The 12,632-nt window shown below is 43.3% G+C and overlaps 1 protein-coding gene across 1 annotated transcript; it reads left to right on the top strand.

Annotated features, from left to right (window-relative positions):
- Nucleotides 1-317: 317 nt before the first annotated feature.
- Nucleotides 318-11,107, top strand: LOC128983661 (uncharacterized). Its single transcript, XM_054403035.1, has 4 exons — nt 318-512; nt 560-850; nt 1,043-1,285; nt 7,289-11,107. Exons 1-4 carry the CDS (start codon nt 318-320, stop codon nt 11,105-11,107), a joined length of 4,548 nt encoding a protein of 1,515 aa, XP_054259010.1.
- Nucleotides 11,108-12,632: the final 1,525 nt, after the last annotated feature.

The raw sequence follows: 12,632 nt of genomic DNA, 5'->3' as shown, positions 1-12,632 counted from the left end.
CTGCACCTTTCAAATGCACTAAGGAGTTCCCCCTTTTAGGATCTCCTTCGGCAAGTGGAGCTGGGAGTGGTGCGGAGAACGTTGGAGTTGCAGGCGTCGAGCTGGCGTTGCCAGCAAGTTCTGCTGTTGGAATGCCGGAGGAGCCCTTCACAGCAACGTCGAAGTCGGAAGGCTCTAAGATGGTGCTTCTGCGTCAGGAATATCTTGACGCAGAGAGTGACATTTAAACCCGGCTCCAAGACATGGAAGTTACGATAAAGGCTATGCTGGATACCTTCCGGACCCAGAGAGCCGTAAACCAAGTGGTCAAAAACGGCATGGCCAAACTAGAGGATGACCTTGGATTCGTTTTTGCCTGCCGGGTGGTGAGCAAGGCAGCCATGGAGAAGATTGCCGAGAAGGTTGTGTCTCTGTCTGACGAAAGAGCGCTGCCTTCTAAGAAACGTAAGAGGCCATCCTCGTCGGACAGTCCTCAAAAAAGAGAAGAAGGCGTCCAGACCAAAAGGACCACGGTGAAGGCCAAGGCGTCTCAGACGGACCTATTGTCTGCTGTGCCCAGATCCTTTTCGGCTATAGCTGCAGCTTCTGTGAAGAACCAGCAGCCACAGCTACCTACGACCCCCCCCCTCAGGGAAGTTCCCGAAAGGGATCAGTTGTAGAGACACCTGAGGCTGCGTGGGAAAAACGCCGTTCCCGAAAGGAGAAGAGGCAACTGAGGCGGGCGGAGGTCGCCTCTATAAAGAATGTGGCAGTGAAGGCACAGCCGACTGGCATTGCCCAAACTGGGCCCGGCTCGGTCTCTGCTCCGAAAAAGTCCCGGCCAAAAAAGCCCAGGACGGACGCAATTCTGGTCAAACCCTCAGGGGGGAGATCTTTCGCCGAGGTCTTGGGTGCAATTAAGGCCAAGGCTAAGCCAGAGCACACCGATACGGTTGTACGGTCGATTATACGAACCCGGGACGGGGACGTTCTCCTTGAACTGGGTAAGTCGAAAGACAAAGCAGCCTTTACTGCCGAACTGAAGGCAGCTGTTGAAGGCCAGGGCACCGTCCGTGCTCTTGAGCCAAAGACATCAGTTGAGGTTCGAGACATTGATTGTGTGTCGACGGAGGTTGATGTTGTTAAAGCCCTGAAGAAAGCTATCCCCGAGCTTGGCGGGCAAACGGCTTTTCTTAAGGTCAGGCTCACAACACAGAATAGGAGTCAGCAGCGGATGGCGGTCACCAAGATGGCAGACGCACATGCCAATAAGGTGCTGGCACTCAAGCATCTGAGAGTCGGCTGGGTCAACTGCAGGCTCAGACGGAGAGTGGAAGTAAAGAGGTTTTTTAAATGCCTCTGTTTCGGCCATTCCTCCCGAAACTGCAAGGGACCCGACCGAAGCAAGAACTGCCTTCGGTGCGGGGAGGTCGGTCACATCCGTAAGTACTGCCAAGTTGAGTCCTGTTTCCTTTGCAAAGAAAATGGGCTCGCTGATAAACACTTGAAGCATATAGCTGGGTCTGGACAGTGTAGTGTATTTAAATCTGCACTACAACAAGCGAAAGCCCTCCCACGAAGATAAGAATCCTTCAGTCCTTTCCGACTGAACTCAGCCGTGGTCGCTTCGGGGGACCTGTCCCCTCGCCAGTTTGGATTCAGGATGGGGCGATCTACGGTTGACGCTGTTGAGGAGGTGAAGCAAGCCGTGATGAGAGCTGAAGATTTTAACCACTACTCTCGTAGGGTTGTGCTACTCGTAACTCTCGATGTGCGAAACGCATTTAATTCCGCGAGGTGGTGCGATATGCTGGATGCTCTGGAGAACACCTTCCACGTTCCGGTATACCTCATGCGTATCATAGAGGATTATCTCCGGTTCCACCTCCTCATGTATGAAACTACAGAGGGCCCATGGACGATGAGTGTCACTTCCGGTGCTGCCCGAGTTAAAGCTCAGCTCAGCTAAAAGCTCAGCTCAGCTAAAGCTGAACCGAGTTATGCGTACCACAAACGCATGGATGACAGACCATGGTCTCTCGTTTGCTTTGAGCAAAACTGAGATCGTAATATTAACAAAAAAACGGATTGACACCATCGTGCCGTTGAGGGTAGGGGCCGTCGAAGTTCAGACCGTTCGTTCTGCCAAGTACCTTGGGGTTATGGTGGACAGCAAGCTTAGCTGGCGGGATCAGATTTTCCGTATGGCGGACAAGGCTGCTAGGGTGGTCTCCTCTCTTAGCCAGTCCTCGGTCCAGCCGTAGAAGGCTGTTAATGTCTTCTGTCCAGTCCGTACTCTTGTACGGTGCTGAGGAGTGGGCAAACGCTCTCAATATTGCATGGCAACGCTGGTGGCGCTGCCTACGGATTGACAGGCAAAGCTCTCTCAAAACGCTTAATGCTTTTTACCACGCGGTTGGCATTCTGGGTTATAGTAGTACGTTTTCTGTGATAGGATGCGGCTCGCCCGAGTGCAGCGTCAGGCAGCACTAAGAGTTGCATCCGCCTACCGAACAGTGTCCGAATCCGCTGTCCTGGTGGTTGCTGGAGTCATCCCCGTCAAACTTTTGGCGGCGGAGAGAAAGGCAATTTATCAGCGCCGTGGGGAGGACCAGGCACGAACAGAGGAACGCACCCGCACCTACCAGCTGTGGCAGGAGAGCTGGGAACAGGAGACTCGGGGACGCTGGACCAGGCGACTGATACAGCAAGTCCAACATTGGGTTAATCGGTGGTGCGGAGAGGTGGACTTCCACCTCACCCAGTTTTCGGGTCACGGCTTTTTCCGGTGGTACCTGTTCAGGATAAGCAAAGCCGTGTCACCCAATTGCATATACTGCCCAGGCATTCCCGATGACGTGGAACATACCTTTTTCCACTGCCAGCGTTGGGAAGGGCCCCGCCTGGAAGCTCGACAGTTAGTAGGACTGCTGTCAGTGGACACGGTCATACCGATGATGACGGAGGGTGAGGACAATTGGACCTGTGTGTCACATTACATCCAGGGTATTCTCCAAGAGGCTCGACCTTGACCGGGATGCGGTGTAGGTCATAAAGTATCTATATGCCAAAAACGGTGAGAGCCCTGAGGGCTTAGGTCACATGTTGGCCTGACTTGAAGTAATGTGACAAACAATTCCAGGTCTGTGTCCAACAGAGTAGAGGGGGTGTTTTTGTGAGTAGTCTGTGATAGTTTCAGGAGTCTCACACTACAGGCTGGCTACCTGTGTGCGTAAAAGCATTTTCCCTCCTCTCCCTTAAAAAGTCAGCTATGGAGTATCAACCCCCAAAAGGGCCTGCTCAAGCTCTCTATCCCGAAACTGGTTATAAACAGGACCCAACAACTAACTCGGGGAGAGGATTTACACCCCAGAAACTGCGAATAATAAGTGTGTGACACAATAAAAAATTAAATCTTCCAGATCAGGAGACAGAACCCTTCATGTGATAACAGAAGGAATTGTCATCACGCTGGACAATTCTCTTCTCTCGTGAATGTAGGTAGACTGTGCTGCGGTTACCATGGTTTCCATTTGTCTATGATGTAGGCTACCTAAAAGAGATATATGTAGATTCTGTAGAACAGAGGGAAAGACTTCGAATAGCAAATACAGTGAGGCGGAAAACTATCGAGGGGCATGGAGGAATCGGGGTACTCCAGGTCCCCAGAAAGGAGGCCGATAAACCCCAATAAATTAGTCAATCAGAAAGGCAGTTGAAAAACAATGCAGTCACAGACCCTAGAATATTTCTGGATATTAGAACATAGAAGGGAAGATGTTTAGGGAACTACTAGACACCGGAGCAGTTAAAAACTAAGCTAGTAAATTGGTAGCTTCAACAATAGAAAAGTTAGGAATTTGATACAAATCTGAATATAATAACCATGCCACTTTAGCTGATAGCAAGATTGTTCCAATAGCTCGTTCTTTTGATGTAAGATGTAGAATCTATGAAACAGATAACGATATTAAGCTGTTTATCCTCCCCGGGCTAAATTCTGACATAACTATTGGTCTAGAAACTATGAAGGATTGGGGAGTTATGATAGACTTGAATAGACGTGTAAAGTAAACAGGTGTATTGGGCCGATACAGGTACTCCGGGCTGTAACTCTTTCAGTCACGGGAATCAGTAAATGTAATAAAATCCCTTTCGTAAGACGAACAAAAAGCAGTTGCAGAATTTCTAGATTTAGAATGGCCGAAATTCGACTCCATTCAAGGGCCAATGCATCTTGTAGAACATACACTTAGATTGAAACCTGATGTACAACCAATCAAGCATAGTTACTATCCCAAAAACCCAGCTATGCCACAAGTAATAAATGAAGAGATTGATAAAATGTTAGAAACCGGAGTTATTGAGCCAGCAATCAGTCCTTGGAGCTCAGTTGTAGTGTTAGTAAAAAAACCGTCAGGTAAAAAAATCAATTCTGCGTTGATTTGAGATCAGTGAATAACTCTACAATTAAAGACGCGTACCCTCTGCCACAAGTACAGGCAATTTTGGATAGATTGAGAGAAGCACAGTGTACATTGCTATCCTAGATTTAAAAGACGGATATTGGCAAGTACCCCTGGAGAAAAATAGTCGGCCCCGGACGGCCTTTACTGCACCGGCAAGGGGACTGTTCCAATTTAGAGTAATGCCCTTTGGGCTACATTCAGCCCCAGCTACTTTCCAGAGACTGTTGGATACAGTTTTAGGGGCAGGTCTTGAGGATAAAGCTTTCGCCTATTTGGACGACATTATTATTGTTAAGGCCAGATTTATTTTAGTTTCAAAAACATTTTATTTTAATCCCCTTTGCTTGACCAGAATAATTTCATTTTATTTCCCCAATACCTACAGCCAGTTTACCTATCCATCCTATAACCAGTATTCAAATTTGCCGCCATACCCCACTACCTCAAATCAAGAGTCACCTGGGAAGAACACTGGGTCACATGACCTCACTTCTTCAACATGGCTGGAACAACAGGAATCTACAGTATGAGGTATTCCTAATTTTAGCAATTCCTTTAGTTTCGCCACCTCCTACTCATTTTAATCATTCCTAATCGCTTTATTTTCATGGTCCTTCGAGTCTGATTCATAAATTTTCCTATTATTCCTGTTTTTTACTTCAAAAATTAGCAAAATCAAATCTGGCCTAGCTTTACATTCACTTGCTTATTTAAAGACTATTTGAAGAAGTATTTTAGTTATCAGCAGTTTTATTATCATTTTTAATCAATTTGCAATCAATTTCCACCAATTAAAATAGTTTACATCAAGATTTATTAGTTTTTTGGCAATTTGATTCACATGTGCAAGATTGCAGGATAATTCAGGAGTTTTGTCAGGATTGCAACCTGAGGGAAAAGTTCCCTGGAATTACCCACCAAGATTCCCCACAATTACCCCACAGTGTGGGAAATTTCCCCAGAAATATCCCTTTTGGGTAAAACTAAAGAAGAAATTTCCCAGATATGAAGAATTTATGCTGATTTATTTAAGTTGCTAAGAATTATTCTTTTTAAAATATTTGTTTGATACTGACTGTTTATTTTCACCATTTTGCATAAATATTGAAGAGTCTGGCACTTACAATAATATTGTCACTGGTTGGTTTACTGCAAACAGAGATTGCCACTTTAATAATTTTACAATTACATGCAGATTAAGAATACTATTTATCAAGACAACATAATTGAAGTTTTCTGCAATACTTAACAAATTATTTTAATTGAATTATCATACTCTCAGTCAAGTGGTAACTTATAAATATTTGTTGTGGAGTTTTTTTGAGTTTCTACAGATCTAGGCTATTTGTAAATGACAATAAATAGCATTTACAATGGCAGAGGCCAAACTAAAGAGAGATATTGATCTTCTGATTTATAAAAGAGATAATATTGTTCAAAAAATTGAGTTTTTGCACAATCAAGCTGAAACTTTGTCTATAGAGGCTAGCCCAATTGAATTATCAGAGTTCAAAGTTCGTTGTGATCGTCTCCCTGCCCACTATGAAAGTTTTGAGCGTTACCAATCTGACATAGTGAAAGGTTATGTCCAGCTCAAAGATACTTCTCAGCTGGAGGGAATTCTTGCAAAAAATAAGGTTGTAGATGAGAAATATTTTTTTATTCTTGCTACCAAAGACAAGTTTCTTTCACCTCTTGTTAGACAGGAAAATGTTGAAAATGTTAAGCCTATCGCCTCCACAGCTGTTAGACTCCCAAAAATCAATCTACCCACATTCGAGGGAGTTTTGAAAGACTGGCCTCATTACAAGGACCTTTTTCTTGCTCTTGTTCACAATAATGTATCGTTATCCCCTGTAGAAAAACTTCATTTTTTACTTTCAAGTACAAAGGGTGAACCACATACCTTGGTAAAAGGCATTCCCATTTGTTCTGACAACTATGAACTTGTTTGGACACAGTTAAATGAGAGATATGATAACAAAAGGTTGTTAGCAGCCAATTACATTGATGAAATTTTAAGTCTTACCCCCATCCATTTCGAGTCTCCTAAGCCATTAAGAACTCTACTGGACACACTTAATGAGAACACTTCAGCCTTAAAGCAAATGGAGATACCTGACAGCTTAGGTGAATTTATTATTCTGCACGTAGCTCTGAAAACCGTGGACAGGCATACAAGACAGTTATTTGAACGCAAGTTCTCTAATAGGGAATATCCCTCCTTGTCCGATTTCATTGAATTTCTAAAGGAACACTGCAAGTCACTCGAAGCTGCAGGTGAGACACAACCTAACCTAAAGTTTGGACAGTATAAGGTAGGCTACAAAAATGCTCCAAACAAGACTACCTTTCCAAGTGCCCCGACCAAAAGGGTATTTGTTGTCAATAGCCCTACTACCAATCAATCTAAACCGCCAGTCACTTGTATTTCATGTGGTAGCCAAGAACATAACATTTATCGTTGCCAATCTTACTTAAATTTGTCTCCAACCCAAAGAAGAGATCTAATCAAATCCAAGGAAGCATGTTTTAACTGTTTAAGCATATCACATATGTTAAGCAAATGTCGTTCATCCCGCACATGTTTCAAATGTAGAAAATCACATCACACAACGCTTCATGTTTCTTATCCAGAATCTGATTCTTTGGTTAAGGCTACGCCGACATCAACTTCTAAGCAAGAAGAAAAATTATCCCCTGCTCCTACCTCTGCATTTACCTGCATTAGGCCTACATGTGATTCAAGCCCGAAAGACGAAACTTACTTTAAGCCTACAACCATTCTCTTAGGTACTGCCATTGTTCGCATTCTAGATGTTTGTGGTAATCCTCAACAGGTTAGAGCATTAATTGATGCTGGTAGCCAAAGTTCCTTCATTACTGAATCATGTGTCAGTCAGTTGTGTTTACCGAGACGGAAAGTTGTTCAACCAATTTTAGGATTGTCTGAAGTGTCTGTTTCCAGCAACAAAGGACTAGTACCCTGTGTAATCAAGCCTTTGCATCAAGATAACCCTTCACTGAGAACGGAAGCCATTGTTTTAAATCGGATCACTTCACCGCTACCTTCTACTGCTCTTGATGATAAGGTTAAAATGTTATTTCAAGGTTGGGATTTGGCCGATCCGGAGTTTTACCAACCTGGAAGAGTTGATCTTCTTATTGGTGCTGATTTGTTCCCACAGCTTTTTGACGGTGGGCGGCGTGATACGCCATCTGGATTCCCTACTGCCTTTCACACCATTTTTGGATGGTTGCTCATCGGTGAATCACGTTTGCCAATTCCAACGACTCAGTCCGTTTCTGTTAATTTAGCTATATTAGACCAAGTATCACTGGAGTCGAATCTGCGCAAGTTCTGGGAAATTGAAGAACCCCCGATGAATCATTGCCAAACTAGCCCAGAAGATGAACGATGTGAGTCAATCTACGCGTCAACAGTTCAAAGAGATTCAGCTGGTCGTTTTGTTGTTGACCTGCCCTTTAAAAATGATTGTCCCGACCTTGGTGAGTCGTACAGCAGAGCCAAGCATTGTTTTTTATCTCTGGAAAGAAAATTCAATCAAAATCCTGATCTAAAAGGAGCCTACTCAACATTCATGAATGAATATAGAGATTTGGGTCACATGTCCGAGGTTGTAAACTCTGTAACACCAGCTTACTACATCCCGCATCACGGAATCTTCAAGAAAAACTCCTCTTCGTCAAAACTACGAGTAGTATTTAATGCATCAGCTCCAACCTCAACTGGAAAATCACTAAATGATGAATTGTTAATAGGTCCGAAGCTTCAGACTGACATTTGTAAAATTCTTTCGCTTTTTCGCCTTCACTTGTATGTATTTACAACCGACATTGAGAAAATGTATCGTCAAATACTTGTCAACCCGCAACATAAGTCTTTTCAAGCAATTTTGTGGAGAGATAGCCCAGAGAAACCTATGTCTACCTTTCTTCTCAACACAGTAACCTACGGTGTATCAAGTTCGCCATTCTTAGCCTTGCGTTCTTTAAGACAGCTGGCTTTGGAAGACTCCGAAAAATATCCTCTTGCAAGTGAGGTTATTTTAAACTCAATGTTTGTCGATGATGTCCTTACAGGAGGTGACTCACTTGATCACACCCTGAAAATAAAATCTGAACTAATCAGTCTCTTAGATTCTGGTGGATTTAAACTTAGGAAATGGTCCAGCAACAATCATAAAATATTAGAAGATGTTCCATCTCATGATCAAGAATTCATTTTTGGAGACGAAAGCTCTGCCGATCCCTCTATCAAAGTCTTAGGCCTTAAATGGAATCCAAATTCAGACAAGTTTTCTTACGATGTTCACATAGGACAACCACCTTCTACCAAACGTGGCCTATTGTCTCAAGTATCCAAGGTCTATGACCCGCTTGGGTTAATTACACCTGTAGTCCTTTGGGCAAAATGTTTGATCCAAAAAATTTGGACTCTGGGACTCGACTGGGATCAACCGCTGCCAATTGATATTGTTCGTCAGTCTTCCAAGTTTTTTGAAACTCTTCCTCATCTCAGCAACTTAACCATTCCCCGACTGGTTCTGCTTCCAGAAACCACTGACGTTCAGCTCCATGGATTTTCGGATGCCTCGGAAGTTGGCTACGGATGTGCTATCTACTTAAGAGTTGTTAATTCTGATGGAAAACCTCTTACCAACCTTATTATGGCAAAATCCAAAGTTGCACCCTTAAAGAAAATTTCAATTCCTCGCTTAGAGTTGTGTGGAGCAGTTTTACTTAGTAAAACAATGTTTTTTTGTAAAAACATGTTAGCCTACAAATTTGGAAATATACCCACTTTCGCCTGGACCGACTCTCTAGTAACACTACACTGGATCCGCACCGCACCTCATCAGCTCAAGACTTTTGTGGCTAACCGGGTCGCTGAACTCCAGACTTTGCTCGAACCCGCTTGCTGGCGACATACACCGACAGATACCAATCCTGCTGATTACGCATCAAGAGGCCTACTACCCCATGAAATCTTAAGAAATTCCCTATGGTGGATTGGACCTAATTGGCTCATGGAGGAACCAATGTCTTGGCCAACTCAACCTTTACCTGCTCTAACACCCAACGAGTCACTGCTTGAGTTTCGCCCATCTGCGACATGTGCACTAGTTGCCGCCAAAGACACAAAGAATGAGTTCACTGCCTTAGTTGACAAACATTCACAGTTCACCAAACTACAATCTTGTATTGGATGGATATTAAGGTTCATACATAATTGCCAAAAGAAGAAAGAGAAGATTACTGAACCATTTCTTACTTCTAAGGAACGTGCATCAGCCCTACACCTACTTGTGAAACTAACTCAATCAAGTTACTTACCTGATCACATTGATAAACTTGCCACTGATCAGACATGTCCTAGTCTTCAGCGGTTAAGTCCATTTTTAGATGAACAAGGACTCATTCGTGTGGGTGGACGTTTGAAAAATTCCCAGCTACCATACAATGCTAAATTTCCTATGTTGTTGCCAAAACAATGTCACTTAACCAACCTACTTATAGACCACTACCATCTCAAGCACTTGCATGTAGGCCCAAGAACCTTGCAGTCACTACTGTCTCAACAGTTTTGGATTATTTCAGCTAGGCAAGTCATCCGTCATCGATTATCCAAGTGCCTAGTTTGTGTTAAAATGAAAGCTAACTCCATTCAACCATACATGGGTAACTTACCTGGCTCACGAATTACGCAAAGCCGCCCTTTTCTCCATGTAGGCATTGATTTTGGTGGACCCTTTACCACAAAAACGGACAAGTTGCGCAAACCACAGTTACTGAAGAGCTATGTATGTTTGTTCATATGTTTTAGTACAAAAGCAATCCATCTCGAGTCAGTCTCGTCTCTCTCTACGGAAGCATTCTTAGCTTGTTTTGATCGATTCGTCTCAAGAAGAGGTCTTTGTGCACATATCTACTCAGACCAAGCAACTAACTTCGTGGGAGCAGATCGAGAACTCCAAGAACTTCACAGTCTACTTCACAAGACTCCAACTTCAGATGCCGTTCTTTCAAAACTCGCCCAGATGGGAATCAGCTGGCACTTCAACCCACCTGCTGCACCACATTTTGGCGGACTATGGGAAAGTGGAATCAAGTCCATGAAGTATCACTTAAAACGAGTTGTTGGAAATCAGATTCTAACTTTTGAAGAGTTCTCAACATTATTGACAAAGGTCGAAGCAGTCCTCAATTCTAGGCCTCTGTGTAGTCTTTCAACTGATCCCAACGAGTATGAGACTCTAACCCCTGGACATTTTCTCATAGGAGAGCCTTTGGTAGCTATCCCCCAGACTGATTTAACAAACCTTCCACAGAATCGTCTTTCTCGCTGGCAAATGATCCAACAGGCACAACGATCCTTTTGGAAAGTATGGAGTCAAGATTACTTGCATCAGTTACAACAGCGATACAAATGGACACGAGATTCACCCAATTTGAAAATCAATGACTTAGTCCTAATAAAGGACAAAAACCTTCCCCCTTTGAAGTGGACTACAGCTCGTGTCATCCAGACACACCCAGGGAAAGATGGCATCGTCCGAGTCGCCACTCTGAAGACACCAGCTGGACAACTTCAGCGACCTGTCGTGCAGCTGTGTCCCCTTCCTCAAGAGAATTAATTTGTTTTTATTTGCCAAGAAGATGTTTTTCGTTGTGTTTTTTTCCTTTTCAAGAAATTTTGAGTTATTTACATAGAACTATGAGACATAAATTTTGTGTGAAAAAGACTAAATCTTTTTGGTGGGCGGAAATGTTAAGGCCAGATTTATTTTAGTTTCAAAAACATTTTATTTTAATCCCCTTTGCTTGACCAGAATAATTTCATTTTATTTCCCCAATACCTACAGCCAGTTTACCTATCCATCCTATAACCAGTATTCAAATTTGCCGCCATACCCCACTACCTCAAATCAAGAGTCACCTGGGAAGAACACTGGGTCACATGACCTCACTTCTTCAACATGGCTGGAACAACAGGAATCTACAGTATGAGGTATTCCTAATTTTAGCAATTCCTTTAGTTTCGCCACCTCCTACTCATTTTAATCATTCCTAATCGCTTTATTTTCAATTATATTTGGTAAAACCTAAGAAGAACACTTGGACAACTTACACAAAGTGTTTGATCGGCTAAGGCAAGTACTGCTGCGCATAAATCTTGAGAAATGTAAGTTTTGCCAAACAGAATTGAAATAACTCGGCCATGTCGTGAATTCCCAGGGCATTATAACGGATCCAGATAAAGTTAAAGCCGTGGTCAATTACCCAACCCCAAAAAATGTGAGAGAACTGAGGGTTTTTTGGGTCTACCTGGTTGGTACAAGAGATTCATACCTAATTATACTAAGGTAACAGCACCTCTCAATTATCTGCTCTGTAAAAGTGTAAGATGGAACTGGACAGAGAACATTTTTTCGCTTTTGAGGAACTGAACTGAAATCCAGTTGGACGAAATCACCAATACTCGCCTGCCCGGATTTTACTCAACAATTCTATATACAAACAGATGCATCTGAGCTAGGGCTCGGAACAACATTGTTTCAGAGGAAGGGCAACAATGAGTATGTAATAGCCTATGCCAGTAGAAGCTTACATGATCATGAAAAAATACTCCACAACCTAAAAAGAGTGCCACGCAGTGTTGTACGTCCTTAGGAAGTATAGACCCTACACCGAGGGGTATCATAGTAGTGATAACTGACCATCAGCCATCAGGCTCTCAAATGGCTACATTCAATGATAACTCCCTCAGGTAGAATAGCTCGTTGAGTGCTAGAATTCCAACAGCGCGATTTCGAAGTCGTATATCGTAAAGGAAGCATATAATAAAGTAGCGGATGCTTTGTCAAGGAACCTACCCGAACCACCTGGGAAAAGCGAAATTGAGGTGCAAACTGCTACAAAAGTGTTAGACATATCCAACAAATGCAGAATGGATTGGTATGACAACATGATGCAGAAAGTTTCTAGGTGGCCCGACAAATATTCTTGCTTTAAAATTATAGATGGTAGACTCTTTAAGCATATTTGGAATAATGTAGGACGGGGAGAAACCCCCACTACTTCTCCTTGGTAACTGTGAGTCACGAAGGAAAACAGAGCAGACGTCTTAAAGCAAAACCATGATGATCGTACAGCCGGACA

This window comes from Macrosteles quadrilineatus, unplaced genomic scaffold (assembly GCF_028750875.1).
Source record: "Macrosteles quadrilineatus isolate MER2022 unplaced genomic scaffold, UCM_ALF_1.0 Scaffold_1__1_contigs__length_201487025, whole genome shotgun sequence".
Lineage (NCBI taxonomy): Eukaryota > Metazoa > Arthropoda > Insecta > Hemiptera > Cicadellidae > Macrosteles > Macrosteles quadrilineatus.
Note: the sequence above shows the minus strand (reverse complement) of the source record. Positions and strands in the feature narration are given on the sequence as shown.

What these genes read in the sequence shown, in the direction of transcription:
- LOC128983661 (XM_054403035.1), top strand. Translation starts at nt 318, where the DNA reads ATGGCCAAACTAGAGGATGACCTTGGATTCGTTTTTGCCTGCCGGGTG. An exon ending in TCCAGACCAAAAGGACCACG is followed by an intron (nt 513 to 559) that starts GTGAAGGCCAAG and finishes TGCTGTGCCCAG; the next exon opens with ATCCTTTTCGGCTATAGCTG. An exon ending in AGCATCTGAGAGTCGGCTGG is followed by an intron (nt 1,286 to 7,288) that starts GTCAACTGCAGG and finishes AATCCTCAACAG; the next exon opens with GTTAGAGCATTAATTGATGC.